Below are 20,150 nucleotides of genomic sequence, written 5' to 3' on the forward strand. Positions count from 1 at the left end.
CCTTTGCATCGTGACTTTACAGGTTCCACTATATCACAAAAGAAGCGGACACTCCCAACGTTTCCAAGTGAAAAGGTTCTAGCAGAAGATATGCCTCACAAAGCCCCAAGCAACTCTTTTGTGTCCTCACAAGAAACAGGACAACAGCCCACAACAACATCCCACTCAAAACTGGTCACCTCCAAAATTGTAGAAAACAGACAATACACACCGGTACACACCACAGACAATACACACCAAAGAAGCCTTTCAGGATGACTAACTAAAAAACAAAAAAAAGCACTTAAAATTGTAAAAATTGCTTGCAGCGGTTCCCTATTTGCATGGAAGGTTGACTAATGCAATTTCCCAACGATCTAATCCTAATTGTTTCTCTTACCACCCTTTTAACATAGTGAGCTGACCTCAATGCTCTACCCACTATCCTAAAGGGTGGGCCTTGAGGTCTACCCACTATTTTATTTTTTGCAATCAGCTAATAAGAGCTCGGCGTCGCTTTGAAGTCACCGCAACTTCTGCGCTAGAGGCAGACGACCTGCTCTCCGCATTGATTTAAATCGCGATTTAAATCACGAATTTTATCATTCTAATTGTTTACTTTGCTAACGAAGAAACACGGCTTTCTGATAAACTCGTAAATTCAATCGAACGAAAGAAATTTCCGCATGAGCCGTTCACTGCCAAGACGAATAGGAAGTAAGAAAAATCGAAAGGCATTACCGCACAATCGCGAGCAGCGCACCTGACGGACGTCTCCACCGACAGAACAAAAAAAAAAAAAGAGGGGAGAAAGAAACCGGTTCCGCTTCACAGATGTGCACGGGACCCACCAGAGACACGCGACACTATCCCACGCCCCCTTTAACCCCTCCTTCGCATCTCCCTTTCGCCAGTACGCCTTTCCTGTTCCGCGAGGAGACAGAAGAAAAAGAAGCACGTGCCGCTCGTCATAGTCACGTGCCTATGACGTCGTGGTCACGTGAGCTCAGAGAGGGAGAGAGAGGGCAGAGACTGACGCGTGCTGCCAGCGCTGCCGTCGATCCAGCACGCCGCCCGCCGTTTGCCGCACGCATTGACATTCATAACGCGCGACGTTTTTTCCCACGCTGCTTGTTGTTGGCTTTGCGTTGTATTCGGTTTCACGTTACGGGCGGACCATGGAGGACGCTACAAGTCGCCTAAGCCAATCCGATGCCACGCGAGTATCACGTGACCTCTGGGTTTGTGTGTGTGTGTGTGTGTGTGTGTTGGGGGGGGGGGGTGGTCGCCTAGTCGCGTTCGCAGCGTTGGATTGGTTGCGTTGGCTCGTATATAGCGTCCGATGCGCTCCATCGTACGATCGGGCGTTTCGTCTCTGGTGTGCCTTGTCCTCCCGCCATCTTGGCTGCCGGTGTGCGCGTGTCGTCGAGGCAAACAAAACAACGCGGTAGGAAGAGACACTGCTAATGAGAGGCGCGTGTCTCAACTACAACTCACATTAATAAAAAGAAAAGAAAAAGAAACATAACCAGATTGTCACAAAAATACAAACAAAAAAATCTTATAATGGAACGGAGTTCGAAGAAATACCCTCCTCCAGACAGGATGGAACTCGTCAAACTAATTTCCAGATTTTTTTTTACTTCTTTTATTGTTTTGATGGGAAATATGTATATATCGTAATTACAAGAAATTTAGTAAATGAACAAATGACTGTCTTTCAGCTCTTGCGGATACCATTTTTCTGCGGTCATAAATAAACCCGCGAAAGAATGATCTTGCCCAACTGGATGTTTAAAATTATACAATAATAGCGAAGCATACAAATAGCAAATCGTATACGGTAATAGAAAATCGTACAGTAATAGCATGTCGTAGAGTAATAGCAAAATATACATTAGTATTAACAAATCGTACAGTAATAGCAAGTCATACAGAAATAGCGAAGCATAGAATATTAACGTATCGTACTAGCAAGTCATGCAGTAGTGGGACGACTGGTTAATAGCAGGTCACACACCAAAAGCAAATCGTACGATATTAGTAAGTTACACAGTAATAGCAAAGCGAATGATGCTAACGACACATGGAACAATAGAAACGCACGTTGTAATGGCAACGCAGCTCGGAGCCCGTAAAGCGGAAGTTCGCGCTGCAGAGCCCAGCGATCCTGCAGTGTTCGAACCCCATCCCTGCCCGTTTCGATCTGAACGAGCATCGCATCGGCGTGCGGTTGTGTATTCGTATCTCTGGCTAAATTCCTCATCTATATAGCTGAGACACCATACACCCATTGGGACTTACTAACTTCTGGCTGTCTAAACGTACAAACAGCACAAATAATATTAATGGTAAAATATACAATAACAGCAGAGCACAAATGTTATTAACAAAGCAATGGATAATAGCAAATCCTACTAGTATGCAACCAAACAAAAACGAACAAAGGGAGTGGAGACAAATATCAGCAGGGCAATGGGGTAACGCTGATACAGTTGCAACTCAGCGATTTGGTATGTGAAGTTTTATGAGACACGCGCGCTAGCTAAATAGACCGATCTCACTAAGCGTTCGGCGCATGCGTGACGCCGCCATAACTTTAGCTCACAGGAGGCAGAGGACCATGCAAGCGAGGGCTCGTGCCGTCTAGCCCCAACGAGGTGTTCGCACGTGCAGAAAGACTAAAGTTCCCTCGATGCATTGCGGCAGCGGCATTATGCTGAGAGTGAGCCTGACGATGTAACAAACGCTTTTGTGAAATAGTTTACATCGGTCTATTCAAGTAACCAAGCAGGATCACCTATGCCCAATGTCAGTAGCAATGAGTGACAAACTCTCAATCTTATATTTTGAAAATATTGAAATTTAACTTGCTATTAGACAATTTAGAGCCTAAGTTATCAGTCGCATTTGATGGTATTCCAAGCTTTATTGTTGAAGGGTGCTCGTCTATATTTTCACCAATTTTAACCCACATTTTTAAGTTGTCGCTGTCGAGCTTCACTTCTCCTTCGCTTTGGAAAAACTCTATAACTGTACCAATATACAAGAATGAAAAAAACTGATGATTTACAAAATTATCGACCTGTTTCGTTGATATGTTCATTTCCGAAGGCACGTGAAATTGTTTTGTATCACCATATTTAAAACTTTTTTTGTCCAAGCATTAGATTAGTCCTTCGCAACATGGATCTGTGCGCGGTAGGCCTGCCGAAACTAATTTAGTCTCATTTTTAAATTCCGTTTTACTTACTGTATCTCAGCGTGGAAAAGTGAACACCTTATATTGTGACCTTTCCAAAGCCTTCAATTTAGTCGATCATTCGCTACTCCTACATAAGTTACTCATACGGCATGAGCACTGACTTTTTCACCTTGTTTCTGGGTTACTTATCTAAGAGATTTATACCCCTGTCAGACGGCGTTCTAAACATCCTTTTCACTAAGCTCCTTTAGAAAATCGGCCAATCAGCTCGCGATGTGGAGTGCGCACGCCATGTGCGCACGCGCGCTTGTTCGCCGATTTTATAAAGGAACTTAGTGAAAAGGATCTTATTAATTTCGTGCGAGTTCTTGGACGTCACTCCACCTTTACTACACCTTCTTGTGTGCCGCAAGGGTCCATACTTGGGCCGGTTCTTTTTAATATCTTCGTAAATGATTTAACATCTTGCGTTTAGAATTCCACCATCTTGCAATATGCAGACGACATCAGGCTGTTTCAGGCAGATCTAATTTATAGAGGACTGTGTAAAGCTCATGAATGATGTCGATCCTTCGTGTAATTGGTGTTGTCAAAACATCTTGAAACTCAATCCTTCTAAAACTGTTATGATGTATTTGGAGAATAGAACCCATACCTTTTTGTTATCAGCTTGACAATGTCGTTGCGAAGAGTCGAAAGCACGCGTGTCAATGGTGCATATCTGGACTCTGCTTTGTTTTTCAATCTTAATGTTCATAACATTACTGCCTCCTTCTGAACGTTGGGCATCATCTCTAGAATTACGCGCGATTTTTCTTCGTCATCCTGTATATTTCGGCAAATACTTCTTCGCTAATACGAATCAAGCTGGAATTTTCCTCTGTTGTCTGGAATGCTATTGGGCGTACGAGCCAACAGATAATAGACAATGCTCAAAACCGTTTCTTTAGTATTTTATACGATGGTTATACATTTTACTGTGGCTGCAGATACTATAGTAAACAAATTGCAGCTGCACTACTTTGACTTCTTGACGCCGTGACCGAGATTTTATGTTTTTTGTATAAATGTCTGCATGAGGTAATTTATTCCCCTGATCTGATATCATCTGTAAACATTTATGTGTCGAGGCAAGCTTTGCGAACCTCTCCGACGTTTGACGTGCGTCAAATCATCCAAACTATCCCTATGTCTCGCATTCACCACTTGTATATTAATCTTCGCGTAGCAAAGTTTCATATTTTTTTACCAATTTTTTGTTGCGTGTACCACAGGTTAATCCACCTGCTGTGCACCATTACCAAGGCTTCGGCTTAGCACATAAAATAAATGAATGAATGAATGTTAAATTGAAATAATTAGTAAAAACGGAAATTTCAGATCCAGCCCTTCCTTTACTGCACACGAGCAGTGAAAACGCGCCTTATCACGAAAGAAAGTATTATAGCTATATGATACAACGGGTGGATTTCGGCAGCCTTAGTTTACAGGTAACAATAAAATTTTGTAACTGTAACTTCGTTAGAATTTATGAAGTAATTCATAACTTATTTTAATTACATTTGCTTTTTCAAAATTCCCAACTCGCTCTCACCATTGTGAGGTCAGAAAACAAAGAAAACTGGAAAAGTCCGTTAGGGAGCCGATGCGTACCCTGACGATAGTTGGTCAACTTAAGTTATAACTTATAACTTATGAGCAATTCACCACCCGAAAGCTTGATTAAAACCCTATAAAGGTTACCAATAAAAATTAAAGTGATGACGCAAGGTATTCAATAAACCTGAACACTGCAAAAAACCATAATTTATCGCACACTCTTAAAAAATATGTTTTTCTTTAATTTTCGGAGAAGGGGAAGTTTGGCGATTTATATATACTTCGTTTAATACTTAAAAAAACGCTAAAAAGAAAAGCAAATTTTAAACAGTCTAATTGGGACACGCGTGTCAAAAAAGAATTGCGCGATTTTTTTACATCAATATTGACGGTGAGAGATTTGTTTGAAACTCTGCGCGCGAAGTCCATGACGTCATGGGTCATTCTGGAATGACCATCTCGGTCGTGAAGGCGAAGCCAATCGATTTCTCCTCCACGCGCCCGAAATACCGAGAGAGAAAACAAGTGGAAAGGAGATGAATGCCGACTAAATCGCGTCTCGCGCCGTCAATATTGCTTTATTTATTAATTTTTTTTGAGTAAAATTAATTTTTTGACACGCGTGTTCCACCCAACTGTTTTTCTTTTTCAGTGTTTTATAAAGGGAAACAGAAGCGGTTCTGCATTTGAGGAAAAACACTTAAATCGTCTTAATTTGGCCTTGTGATCACGCCTGTCGAGATTATTTTTCAATTAGGTACATGGAGGCTGCAGCAGAAAATCCCCTTCAAAGTACTGACAAAGCTCCTCCTTCCAGGAGCGTGACGTCACTGTCCGAGTTTTCGGAATCTCCCCAGCGTCCAAGCCAAGAGCTACTTGACGCACTCCCCTATTTCCTTTACCCTGTACTATGGTCAATAAAGCGCTTACAACACACACGCATCTTCAGCGTCCATTAAAGCTACAGACGGGCGCTCTTGCTATTTTCAAGAGGGTCAGTAAAAGACTTCACGACTGGTGTCAGTGCAGGGGAATATACATGCAAACTGCACGCGCTGCCCACACGAGCGACACGACCTTGGCGGCCGAGGGTTCTGGGTGTGACGTAAAGACATGGTCGGAGGTTTTTCCTGTTTTCTCACGTTTAACTACATCTTCGGAGAGAACAAGCGTGATATTTAGATTCAAGGGATAAAAATACATTAGAATCTAGCTCGAACTCTTTTTTTTTTTTTTTTTTTTTACGAAGAACCTCTTCACCTTTTCTTTAAAACGAAGACACAGGACTTGTGTGGACGCTGCTCCAGGACCATCAATGGGCGGCAGCAATATATTGGGTGTTCTGGGACCTGCAACCGCCGGTTCCACTGCAGGTTTGTGAACTTTGTAGCTGCGGAGTACGAACTTGTCGTTCAGAACACAGAACCTACGAGTGCTAAGAGTGCACCAAACTGCACGGCCCCGATTCGGCTAAGCGTAGCTCCGACGATGTGCCCTGCAGTGTGGTGTCAAGTGGTGATGGCAGGCGAAGTCCAACCTGAGAAGGAGGAAGGACTTCGAGACAACGCAGACCTCCGAACGATCATTCTTCAGCTTTGTCGGAACGTTGACGCGCTCTCATCTGAAGTACAGGCCGTGGAAGCAGACAATGAACAGCTGCGCCCTCATCTGGCCCGTAATGCGGAACTCCTTGTCGTCCTTGCTCCCCTTTGTCAAATCGAGAAGCTGCACCAGGGACTCCAGAAGTAGATTTTGAGTGTGTGTGTGTGTATGTGGGGGGGGGGGGGGGGGGGAGGAGGGAGGGGGCTGAAATAAAAATATATATATATATATATACTATTATAGGAAACAAGGGCTGGAGCCGAATTTCTGTTGTTTTATTTTTAATATTATTGTTTATTAAAAATAAAATATTATTTGAACGAAGTTCCTTAGCATGTACAATCACTTTTCCTTCCTGCTTTATAACAACAGTAGGAAACTTTAGTGGCTCGTACGCAAGAGCCTTGCGTACGCAATACAATTGTGGGTCGGAAATGCATACGCGTAGAACGGCGTTTTGCGCATGTACTTTCCGACCCTCAAAGCTTTTAAGTACGATTGACTAAAACTCTCTAATATTGCGAAAACGCTTATGCAATTTCAAAATCCATAAAAGGATACACAGCACTGCAAAATTGAGTTTGCGGAGAATCACATACATTATTCTTCGAATGTTCATCCAAAAAGACATCCACGCTATGAAATGAACGAGTAAGCCAAGAGAATTACATACATACAATGACATCTTAACACATATTTGGAAAATGGGCACAAAAGCGCAATGAAGGAAAATATCCATATATAGGCCCCAAGGCCATGTGTGTTGATTGTCTCAAGGCAGACCAAAGGTCGCCGTTCGCTCAGCAGTACTGGAGACAAATTACTTAGTGATGTCGTCCATGTTGAGCTCGGCGGTTCTTCCTTTTTGAATGTTGTGGGGACCCTCTCCCTGGCTCCTCCGCGCTCAGTGACCTCGCCGGTCCCTGCCGCCGTGCTGCCGGGCGCTCCTTCGTTCCCCGTGACCTTCCCGTTTTCCGTCGCCGTCCTGTCGCGGAACGTCCGAGCTCTCCGGGAGGAATGGGGCAAGCGCCCCCTCACCCAGCGCTGACGTCGGAGGGTCGGTCGCAGCAAGGTTCCCGATTGGACGGTCGGCGGGACAAGGACTTGGGAAGGTCTTAAAAGGGGAACGGAGACAAAGGAAGGGGTCTTGGGCTGCCGACTTCGAAAGGGACCGGTCAGGGAGGTCATTGGGACGACAGCGACGAGCGGCTCGCAGACGACGTGAGTTTGAGTAAACTCTTTTGAACACGCACTGTGTGGGTGACTTCTTGGGGAGCGAGCGAGGCACGTCCCGATCGGGCGTCGATCAGGTAGCGACCCACAATGTGCAAACTAAGAAGTTGTGTTAGCCTCCCCTGACTCATGCGGCTGCGTAGATACGTTTTAATTCGGCGTAAGGCACTAAACGAGCGCTCTCCCGAAACGACAGATGCAGGCACAGAATGAAGAAGTTTCGTATATTTTACGACTTGGTTCAGGAGGTCACGAATTTCATCGGATTTTGCTTGTAGTGTCCTCAATATGGCGTAATTTGTGAGGGAATCAAGATTTCATAAAAGAGCCGGCCAAAGTAAAAGCTACGCAGACAGTCGGGCCAGTTTAAAATCGCATGCATGCGCTCCAAGGGCCTCTTTGAAGTCATCTGTTTTGAACTGTCTTCCCCCGGCGGCGTTAATCAAGGTGCTCTCTAGTTTTACTAGCTGCTTCATACCAGGCTGTTCACACTGCCGTTGAGTTTCACTTATAATGCAGTCTACAGCCGCAAAGTACTCCTTCCGTAACGCTGCCTTGCAATCAATTACAAATGGCGGAGAAGGTGTGTTGCTTGTTTCAAACCTTTTTGGCGGTTTTGGCGGCTTTGCGCTGCGAGGGTCCTTCAAACCTATAGCCACATTGCAGTTGAGATCGCGCAGTCCCGCAACTCTTCAAACGCGACTTCAGACCGCAGACGGGACATTGCCTCGCAGAAAGTTTCTGCAGCCTCTTTCATACCTGCGGCGCGAAACGTCGAACGTTGCAGTGTACCCTTGCAAGTTCTTCGCATGGGTCGAACAGAGGTATATAAATGTCTATTCCTAGCAGCGTTTCAAACGTTTTCAAACGCCCCTTATTACCCTTCAAAATGGCCCTGTTCTTGTCTGCAATCGAATATTATCTATGTAGCAGCTCGTTCAGTGTCTCCCGAACTCTAGCATAGTTCTCAGCGAACCTTTTACTTGACAGTCCACCTTGTTGGGAAAAGCGGAAGAAGGTTATTTGGCGTTGATCCGGCCTCTTCCGCCGCCTCGTGGACTGGAGTAATTACAATAGATGAATAAACAGGCTTTCGTTTTCTTGAAGTCGGAGTGGGGGGGGGGGGGGTGGAAGGGGGGGGGGGGGCTCAGCCCCATCCTTGAAAATCTTGGGGGGGGGGGCTCTGCCCCCCCCCTTTTTTTTGGTTTTAGAGTCTTTGTGCGCATGCCAGTCATACGTCAGCGACTCCGAGTACTACGATAAATTTGACGGCGCCATCTTGCTTGACTTCCCAAAATTTCGAAGCTGGACCTACCACTTTCACGTCCACGCTTCGGACCACCATGACTGCAGTGGCGACATGCAAGCAGGGAGACAGGTACGCCCCCTACCAGGTTGGAACCGTGCACCTAACCTGGAGCATCGGCACCCCTTGGTAGCTTCGACCATGCCGTATCCGCGGCGGTCGATCGACTACTGACGACGACGGATACACCCTTGTACAAAAGAAAAGGAGAGTGACGCCCGCCACGGGCACGAACTTTCTCGCCCTCCCAGGAGTAGGGCGCTCTTTGTGTCTCGGCTTGACCCTACAACCACTGTTGACGACATCGTAGCAGCACTCAGCAACGTCGTCAAAACATGTGTCTGTACCCAACTTCCGTCTGGACACATGAGCTATGCATCGTTCCACATCGCTGTAGAGTGGGACTATTTTGGCAGGGTCAATGACGCGAATGTGTGGCCCATTGGCTGTCTCTTTAGGCAGTTTTTATGGGTTGTTGAGGAGAAAAGAAGAAGACGCATGAAGAGTGTACCGTTTATTATCAGAATGTACGTGGTTTGAGGACTAAAGACGCCGAGTTCTTTTCGGAGGCCATGTCAAGCACGTATTCACGCATATGCCTAACAGAAACTTGGCTTGCAAATGCAATTTCTAGCTCTAAATATTTTCCGCCCAAATATGAAGTCTATGGACGTGATCGTGACTATGAGGAAACTGGAAAGAGCTTGGGGGGACGTGTATTGATCGCTGCAGATAGGAGCTTGAAAATTATCGGAGGCGATCTCGAGTGTTATCCTGAGAGCTTGTGAATCGAAGTAGTGTCTACCGATGGTAGAAATGTTCTTATTGGCAATTGCTGTTTTCCGTCGATGTTTGATCACATTTTTTTTTCTGTAAGCATATCAAGTTCCTGGAAGAAAAAAAAAAGACCTATAAATTTTGCGTGCACACGTACGGCGATTACAACCTTCCATGGTTACGATTGGGAGTCTTGCAGCTTCTTAGTTAGTCATGCGAACACAAGGTTGAAGCTACTTTGTCTGTTAGACTTCGGTCATTTCAATGGTTTCGGAAAACGTAATACTGTACGCAACTGCCGTGGAAACATATTTGACCTTGCCCTGGTCACCTCGGTTGTTGATATCAGTCCTGCCAAAGCTCCGCTATCTCGGGTGGATAACTATCAGCAACCTTTTATCGTGCGATTTTTCTTCCCACTTGCCAAGCGGATTTTCCATTCACAATCATGGTTTTCCTACTCCAACGGTGATAAATATTTCTTGTATCAGTATCTTCAAGACTATGACTGGAGTAGTGTTCTAGCTTATCAGTGTATTGAATCATCATCTTCCACACTTTCGACTATTGTTCAGAAAAGCATGCAACTCTTCATACCGAAGAGGCTGTTCAGTAAAAGTGACTAACCCTCATGATTCTCGAAGGAACTAAGACATTGCTTACGGCGCAAGCTACACTATCATCGCCTCTGCAAGAAAGCTGGCAATGTCGATTGGTACACAAGACAGTCAATACAGGCGAAACAATTGTTTAAGCAAGATAAACAACAGCATGCTGACATCGCCGGAAAATCATGGAGCACACAGCCCCAGTGTATGTGGAAGTTTGTCAAAGAGAGCATCGAAGAGAATATTACCATGATCACATTGCGAGATAATGAGGATTGCGTCTCTGACCCTGTTGATGTAGCTAATATTTCTGCGCGCCATTTTAGTGATTCTTTTAGTACAAATAATGGCCTAATGCCTAGCTCGAATATAAACTGCATGGCTTTTTTGACTGTTGCTTCAAATAATAAATCAGAAGTCTTGAAGGCAATTAAAAAATTGAAACCAAAGTTATCTACGGAAGTGAATGGAATTCCCAGCTTCATAGTAAAAGGTTGTGCTGCACTTCTTTGTCCAGTTTTGGTGCATATCTTTAACTTATCACTTACATCTGAAACATTTCCTGTCGCTTGGAAGCGCTCTATTGCGGTTTCATCACATAAATCGGGTGATCGATCCATGGTTAACAACTATAGGCCAGTCTCCCTACTTTGCAGTTTGTCTAAAGTTTATGAAATTGTTTGGCACAGGCGCCTTTATGCATATTTTGGTTGGAAGATTATTCCCGAGAAAGATGGTTTCATGAAAGGCCGCTCGACAGAAACAAACCTGTGTTCCTTCCTGCATCAGATTGTAGCATCTGTCCATAGCGGAGGACTAGCTGATGTAGTGTATTTTGATATGAGCAAAGCTTTTGACAAAGTTAATCACTGTTGAGTAAACTCCTATCTCATCGGCTGAACTTTCTGCGAGTATCCGGCCGATTATCTGCTCCTTGTTTTTATCTAGGTTCCTCAAGGCAGTAACCTCGGTCCATTGCTGTTTTTATTTTTTTTGTAAATGATCTAGCTTTTGGATGAAGAAAGAATAAAACAATTAAAACAGGGACAACACAACCACATCTGTCAAAATTGAAATAATTGTTCTATTCTTTCTTCATCCATGACTTAAACCAACACGCTCTTCACCCAAGCTGATCTAGCTTCAGGCATTAAACACACACCGTTGTTGTTATTTGCTGATGATATTAAGTTGTTTACGGCGGCTAAACGGTTGACGATTGTGAAAGTCTTTAGCGTGATATAGATTCTATTTCGGCGTTGTGCTTTTCAAATGACCTACTCTTAAATGAGTCAAAGACGAAAGTCATGTCCTTTTCTAGGAAGCGTAAAATTCTGAGTTTTCTCTAAGTATTAGATTCCACCGATATTACTCGCGTTGAGGTCATCCGTGATCTGGGCGTTTTTATTGATCCTGCAATTAATTTCAATCATCACGTGACTACAATTGCGAATGCTTCCTTTAGAGAGCTGGGAGCCATTACACGAGTGACACGTGGTTTTTCTAACCCACTTTGTATTTTACGTTTGTTTTCTTCACTGAAGCGTAGTCGGGACGGGGGCCGAGCGAAGCAGAATTGCTCCACATGGGCTCCTGCCCTTTTTAGGCAGTTAACGCGAAAGTACCAAAATATCCTTATAATCTTCAGTGTCATTCAATTCACCAAGAAAAGCGGCACCGAGGGGTACCACAGCTGTACAAGTGAGTGAATTTTTCGGCCAAATTTCCACCTTGGAAAGATCTACCTCGTATGTGGAGAGCTAAGCCTCACCAGGAATACAAGCGGTCGCCATCTTGGCTATACTCGAACACGGGGCACCCGCCGAGAGAAAGAAATAAGCGAGACCCAACGCCGAAACCCGCTTTGCGCGCGGGCCTTCGGGCCCCGCAAGCATGATACATACGCAAGTAACAAAGCAGGGAATGAACAACGAGATAGACATGGAGAACAGCGCGAGTACCAGAACGAGCGGCACGCACATGGAGTTCGATGAAAACAGCGGCAGGACGCTGAGCCAGCCTGGCCCGTGGTACGAAGTTCTCAAAGAAAGAAAAAGCCAGAAAACAGCGGATGAGAACCGCATAAAAGGAAACAGCAAGGCGAACAGCGCCCAGAATCTAAAAGAAGAGACGAGTGGGCTGACCAACCCAAAGATGCAACCGACCACCAACCAACTGCAGCAACAGCGACGCGGGGACCGAAGAACCCGCGGAGGCAACAACACGCCACCAAGGAAACGCATGTTGCCACCATTACCAGAGGATGAATACAAGGTAGTATACAGACCAAGAACGGGCCTCAAGCTTTCTTCGTGGTCTGATAAAAGCCTCACGCAAGGCATCGCCACAGCAGGCGGTTTTCCATTCAAAGACTTCTACTCGAATGTGACGATCCAGACGCAATGGGCTCAGAACTTGATCATCGCAAGTACTGCGGATGAGGACTACGCCATGAAGCTGAGCATGATCACCCAGATACAGCTAGGCGCGGCCTTGTACGAACTCATGCCTTACCTAAAACCGCTCCCGGGCACCGTACGAGGAGTGGTGCACGGAATAGAAGCAGGAACAACAGAAGAGGAACTTAAAGAACTTATCTCAGTCAACGGCTACAGCATTCCGCACGCAAGAATGCTCGGAAAATCCAGCTCGGCGCTACTCACGTTTGAGGGACCGCACGTGCCATTCTACGTGAAAGCGGGTAGCGTGTTCACCCGATGCCGGCCCCACCGCAGATCCGTGCAGTACTGCAGAGCCTGCGGGAATGTCGGCCACAGACAGGACGTCTGCCCCAACCCGGACACAAACAGGTGCAACCGATGCGGAGCGGAAAATCCTCAAGACAATCACGAGTGTCAGCCTAAGTGCAAGCTGTGCTACCAACCCCACGAAACGGCAAGCAAGGAATGCCAGAAACGACTCAAACCAAGTCCCCCACCGTTACACGTGAGGGAAAGAAGCAAATCGCAAACTAAACAAGCCGCTTGGACGGGAGTTGCAAACGACCGCCCTTTCGAGCAGCAGCAACGGACGTCATTGCCGCAGGACAGAGTGGTGAGCTGGCCCCAGCTGGGGTCCCATTCTCCCAATGCTCCAGACCCCTTTCCCCCACTGCCGGTCACGCAGCAGGATTCAAGTAACGCACATTTCGAGCAGACCATAGACACACTTAAGAAACAGAACGCGGAGCTAATCTGGCGCTTAGAAAACAACGAAAAAAAAAGCGAAGGCTAGGGAACAGGCCCTAGAGCAGAAACTGCAACAGTTTATAGAGCAGATGCAGAAACAGCAGCAACAACTGCCGCAAATACCGCCGCGAGCTCCGACACCTCTGCCGGAGGACCTCGAACAAAAAATGGAATATCACATAAACAAATTAGATGAGAGGATCGATCAGAAGATTGATCAGACAATGAGCCAGATGACAAAAGCGGTTGAACATAAAATGAACAAAATGATGGAAACCGTGAATAAGGTCTTTGAAAACGTTAATCCAACCATCATCCAAATGAGTACGACCCTCAACGCCAAGATTGATCGAATGGGGGAGACCCTCAATGCCCAGATGGGCAAGATGGGTGATGAGCTCAACCAACGTATTTCCGACCTTGAGAAGGAAAGGGAACAAGCCCGAAAAAAGCCGAAAACGTCGCCAGGAGGAGATGCGCTGACAGAAGAAACGATCAGAACCCACAATGGAGAGTAAAGAGACGGGAAAGAAAGACGCGGCCCAAATCCTCAAAATCTGGCAGTGGAATTGCCGATCGATTAACCGGAAAAGACAAAATCTACTACAATTTATCAGCCTTCATCAACCGGATATCATCGCGCTACAAGAAACAGAAACAGACACCATAAAGATACGGGGCTACGAGACACACATAGCCGAAGGAAGAAACCGGACAGCCATCCTCACCAAGAAACACCACACAACACAACAACACCAAATCAGCCACAGAATTGAGCACACTTTGATAGAGATGATACCACAAAAGAAGACATTACAGAGTCTATTTATCCTGAATGTTTACAGCCCGCCCTCGGACAACCTAAGGGACTTGGACAAGTTCCTGAGGGAGGTAAAGAAAGTTACCAAAGGGCAGAAGATACTCGTAGTTGGGGACTTCAACGCACCGCATGTAGCCTGGGGATACCACAAAACCAACAAGAAGGGCACGGATGTGCACAACGCGGCTCAGCACCACCAACTGACGCTGTGGAACGACCCTCAGTGTCCAACCAGGATTGGAAACAGCATCTCCAGGGACACAAGCCCCGACTTAACTTTCTCGAAGGGCATACGGCAAATCGAATGGACGAGGCTGGAAGAAACCCTAGGAATTCGATCACTATATAATTCAAACCGAACTCCGACACAACAAGACTCCATTGAGAACGGGACAAGCGAAGATCACGGACTGGACCGCGTTCCGAAAGGTGGAACACCCAGCGGACATGGACGATATTGAAGAATGGACCAGGCAAGTGATGGAAGAGGTAACCAAGCACACCAAGACGATACAACTCACTTCGGACAACCCTGAAGTTGACCCGCACTTACTCCACCTCTGGGAGGCCCGACAGGGCCTCCTAAAAAGATGGAAGAAACAAAAGAGAAACCGCAAGCTCAAGGTCCGCATTGCCCTGTTGACCAGGGAAGCTGAGGAGTACGCAGAGAAACTCGGAATACAAAACTGGAATCAGCAATGCGACCGGCTACAGGGTACCCTGAGCAAACGCAAAACATGGGCAATACTTAGGTCGCTGCTGGCAAAGACGGAGTCAAAGAAGGTCACGTGCCAACATATTCAACGCCTCATCCACAACTATCAGGGTTCAGAGGAAGACGTGCTCGAAGCCATCACTGAAAAATACATTGGCAACCAACAACAACAGAAGACGACGATCACTCACCTGGACTACGAGGGAATATCCAACCCAGAGTTGGATCAACCCTTCAGCAGGGCAGAGATAGTGGCGGCGCTCAGGAACTTGACGAGAAACACGACCCCAGGAAGGGACAGAGTTAACAACAAGACGCTCCGTAACCTAGACGACAGAGCCACGGAGTGTCTCCTTAAGCACATCAATGAGAGCTGGGAGACCGGGAAGATACCGGCATGCTGGAAACACGCGGATGTGACAATGATCCCAAAACCGGGCAAACCGATCACTGTGCAGAACCTGAGACCAATATCCCTCACATCGTGTGTGGGGAAGCTATTCGAGCACATGGTACACAACAGACTATCCCCGTATCTCGAGGAGAACGAATTCCTCCCTAACACGATGTTTGGATTCAGACCTCTTCTATCGACCCAAGACATCCTTCTTCAACTCAAAGAGGATGTAATAGACAACCTCAGCACGCAGCACAAGAGCGCAATTCTAGCATTGGACATCAAAGGGGCGTTTGACAACATCTCCCACAGTGCGGTGCTAGACAGCTTACAAAGGACAAACTGCGGCCAAAAGACTTACAATTTCGTCCGTGACTTTCTCACAGACCGGACAGCGACCATAGGCCTGGGAAACCTAAGGACCGAACAGATCAAGGCTCCACAAAAGGGAACCCCTCAGGGATCGGTGATCTCACCGTTGCTTTTCAATATTGCAATGAGGGGTCTACCGCTCCTTCTAAAAGACATTAAAGGTCTCAGCCATGCAATCTACGCGGACGACCTTACCATATGGACGACGTCGGGGTCGGCAGGAATGCAGCAAGACGCTCTGCAAGAAGCGGTGAACAGGACCGAGAGATATTTGAAAAATTGTGGTCTCTCGTGCGCTCCGGATAAATCGCAACTTTTGGTGCTAAAAAAGAGGGCGAGAGGTCGTCCTCCACCGGAAACACCAGACCCCGTACTAACTCTACATGAAGATAACATCCCACAAGTCGACGTGCTCCGTGTCCTGGGAGTAGTATTTCAGAAGGATGGTGCAGGGATCGCCACAGTGCAAAAACTCCAAGAAACAGTCACACAAGTTACTCACCTAGTAAAACGGGTAACGAACAGAAACCACGGCCTCAAGGAGCAAGACACTTTGAGAATCATTCAAGCACTCGTCATCAGCAGAATAACGTACGGGACCCCGTATCTGGGGCTCAAAAACAGCGAGCGCGAGAAGATTAACACACTCATTCGCAAGACATACAAACTGGCCTTGGGGCTCTCCCCAACAACCTCCACAGAGAAACTACTCCGATTGGGTATACATAACACATGGGAAGAGCTGGCAGAAGCACACAAGGCGAGCCAGTTTGAAAGACTTAAAGGGAAGATGGGGCACTTCTACCTTTGAGAAAAAACGCTTGAATTGCGTTCATTTGGCCTTCAGAATAACAGATATCAAAATTATATTTCAATGCGACGCGCCGGAGAGCCAGAAGAGCAATTTCAAAATAGGGCTGAAGCCCCGCCCCTCTAGCCTTGGGCAGCCAAAAGAGCCGTCGATGACGTCACGGACAGCGACTGTCTTTCGCGTTTTTCTCGCGTTTAACAATACTTACGCAGCAAATGGTTTGGGTATTCGGGTTCACGGGGTAAAAATACACTAGAATTCACTTCTAACTCATTTTTTCCAAGAAGCTCCGTAGCTTCCCTTTAAGCTCACCAGGACGGGCAGGGACTGGGCTACGCAATCGAAGACGAGTCAAGAAGTAAGCAAAGGATTCCATTACAACTAAGAGACAATATCACAGTTGCATCCATTCCTCGCAACATGCATCCAGAACACAACAAAGAACGACGAATGGCAAGAGTGAGAGCACTGAGAAAGACCTACGAGAGAGACGATGACCGCGTGCGGTACACAGACGCAGCGAAATACAAGGGAAAGAAAGCACACGCGATTAGCGTGGTAAACAACAAGGGAGAAGAAATCGCGGCGGCCTCCGTGAGGACCCCAGACACGGACTCAGCAGAGGAGACAGCAATCGCTCTTGCGGCGACGACAGGCAAGGAACTCCTCACGGTAATAACAGACTCACAAGCCGCCTGCAGAAATTACCAACTAGGCCGAATATCACGATTGGCCCTCGAAACGTTAAAAAAAAATCAAAGATCCCCCCGAAATAGTCATAGTCTGGACCCCAGGACATGAAACCCTAGCGGGTAATCTAGCGGCGCATGCCGCTGCCCGAGAACACTCTCTCCGGGCTACCTCGCTGGGCGACCGTGCTCCAGCGGATACAGACGAGGGCGTTCCAAAAAGATACACCGACATTCTAGCGCATTACAGACTAGGGAGGAGAACCTACCCTCCCCCACACCCTACAATATCCAGAGAGGACGCCGTGACACTTAGACAGCTACAAACTAACACTTTCCCGCACGGCACATTATTTCACGCAATGTACCCAACTCAATATGACTACGACTGTAAAAATTGTCGAGTGCCTAACACTCTCTACCATATGGTATGGGAGTGCAAGCACAACACCTCCATACCCCCCATTTCCCGACCAACCGCGGAGCAGTGGGAGGACCAGCTGACCAGCTCAAAACCTGAGGACCAGTCCCGACTGGTGAACAGGGCCAGACTGGCAGCGCGGGACCATGGCATCCTGGACTGAGGCAGCCACCCACCTGGGGACGACCCACAAGCTTTCGTCTGCTCAAGTTATAATAAAGTTTATTCCTCCTCCTGGTGCGTAGTCGCGTTGAATATGCCTCAGTTGTCTGGAACTCTATTGGAGTCATAAATTCAGGTGTAATTGAGAGTGTTCAACGTAGATTCCTTTGTGTTAATTGTTTCTTTGTCGTTATTTTCAACCGAATTATTTCTATAGTTACGAGAGGATTTGTGAAGTCGTGAAGTTAGACTCGTTGCACAACAGGAGGCACAATTCGCAAAGTGGCATATTTGTATAAGATTGTAAATGGTATAATTGATTCACCGGAGCTACTCAGTCACACCTACTTGCACGTTCCTCGTAAGTCTTGTAGACTTTATACTTTGTTTTACCCTACCGATTTTTACGATGCTGCACCCATGAGTCATGACACGCCTACCTTTAGAACACATTTGTGGGAATGTGAGTCTCGATATTTTTGATGAAGAGCGTAAATTTCGAAGGTGTGTTGACACTGTTGAGACTATTGTTTTGTCCTAACATTTCGGTTTTATCCTGTTTAAAATTTCATAACTAATTGACTTATTGGTAAGTGCACCACCAAGGAAACGTTAAGCTGTTAGTAAATAAATAAAAAAAGTTTTAGGCGTGAGCGCGTACGCTTCATATACGGTTTCGTTTGCGCTATAACGCGTGCAAATTATCAACGAGATCAAGCCCCACTGCCAGGTGGTAGCACCAGCAGCTTGACAGCGTTTTGCACTAAGTATAGTATAGATCAGTAGGGAGGATGGCGTTCTTAATCAGAAGACCCTCGATATACAATGATGGGCCGGACCAGCGAATTGCTGGAGCCCGGTCAAGAGTCTAGCGGGCGAGCTAATTACACAGCCGAAATCTTCGGAATTGAGTGCAGTTGCCCTTTACATGGATACTGCAACGAAATTTGAAATATATCCGTCGTGCTCAGAAATAGGTTGAATATGATCTATAACATCCGTAAATGACAATCTCACGTTTCTACTTTGAGCCTGATGGCTGTATTTTTCGTTATAAACACTCTGAGAGCAGCCAGTGAAGAGCACGTCACACCCGCAGCAATCGTGACGTAGTTTGTCTAGCTCTTTGCTAATCGTTTATTTCGTTTTAAAATTCCTTTTCGTGTGTTTTTCAACAAGAGATTGGTGTCTGATATGATAATGTTCCCTCGAACACGAATTCACGGAGTGATATCTCAAATGCGCGTGGCTCGATGCCCATACAGCCCGGACCACGTTGAACTCAGCGAGCGCGCGCTCGAGAGCTGATGACCAGACACATCACTCCCGAACAATACGAAGAAAACAAACACAGTGCGCTGTTTTTGAGACGATTATTGCAGTATAATCAGTGGCGTACCAACTTGTTTTTGAGTGAGGGGGCAAACCAGGCCTCTCGCCCCCCCCCCGGTTGGTACGCCCATCAGTATAATCTTCCCTCTCCGCCAAAAATCTACATTTCCGACTACGCCTTTTTTCTTTTATCATCTATACAAGAATACACATTTTGTAATTGCAGCGTCTGCAACCTCAACGAAATGTCGCGTTTTCATAGGTCACACGTCTTTCTGGCTGCCGGAACAATGCCCCTCCTTTCTCCGGAGATGACCTCGGCATGCTCGATCTTTGATTGCTTTTTTTTTAATAGTGAAGTCGGCCGCGCATCGCTAAGATTTATGGATTTCTAAGATGCTCACTCAACGTCTCAAATGGTATACGTAGCTTCGGTGTCTAAACTTTGCGTTCTAGCCCTCTTCTGGAACAGAGCTTGTTCCAAAACTTGCACGAGCGTCAAAAACAAGAAGAGGGTTGTTCACCTTCATATTGCTTACGGGTGTACAATATATGTTTTTCATGTTGTGAGCGGGGAATACCCACGCAGTTCGGCTATATGACTGAGTGTATAATGCCGTAAAAGAACATTAACCTAAAATGAAACGAAAATTCCAGTTGCATTTGTTTCCGGAAAATAGTACAATGCTTCCTTAAAAAAAACATCAAAAAATCTATTTGTCATAAAACACGAAAAAAAAACAAAAAAAAAAAAAAAACTAGGAAATTTAGCCGCCACCAGCTTCCCGGAATTGCGTCTACGCAGGCTGCCACAACCCAGTGACTAGAAATCCCACAGCCCAGCGCAGTCGAGCAACACTGACGTAGACTATCAAAACCAGGGACGCATGTTGTAAATCGTTTCGTTCGAGACTGGCGCTGGAAAGGTCTATAT

At 46.2% G+C, this 20,150-nt stretch overlaps 1 protein-coding gene and 1 pseudogene across 1 annotated transcript; one reads left to right on the forward strand and one right to left on the reverse strand.

Annotated features, from left to right (window-relative positions):
* Positions 1–7,157: 7,157 nt before the first annotated feature.
* On the reverse strand, positions 7,158–8,094 carry LOC120850039 (annotated as a pseudogene).
* A 4,156-nt stretch (positions 8,095–12,250) lies between these two features.
* Positions 12,251–17,738, forward strand: LOC120850040 (the record flags this gene model as incomplete). The annotated part of the gene is given in 6 exon segments (XM_040222379.3): positions 12,251–13,363; positions 13,515–14,011; positions 14,115–14,490; positions 14,648–16,591; positions 16,925–17,371; positions 17,373–17,738. Coding segments are annotated over 6 exon segments (4,743 nt in total), but the record flags the coding sequence as incomplete, so codon positions are not given.
* Between the last annotated feature and the right edge of the window lie 2,412 nt (positions 17,739–20,150).

This window comes from Ixodes scapularis, unplaced genomic scaffold (genome assembly GCF_016920785.2).
Source record: "Ixodes scapularis isolate PalLabHiFi unplaced genomic scaffold, ASM1692078v2 PGA_scaffold4__175_contigs__length_147842914, whole genome shotgun sequence".
Classification (NCBI taxonomy): domain Eukaryota; kingdom Metazoa; phylum Arthropoda; class Arachnida; order Ixodida; family Ixodidae; genus Ixodes; species Ixodes scapularis.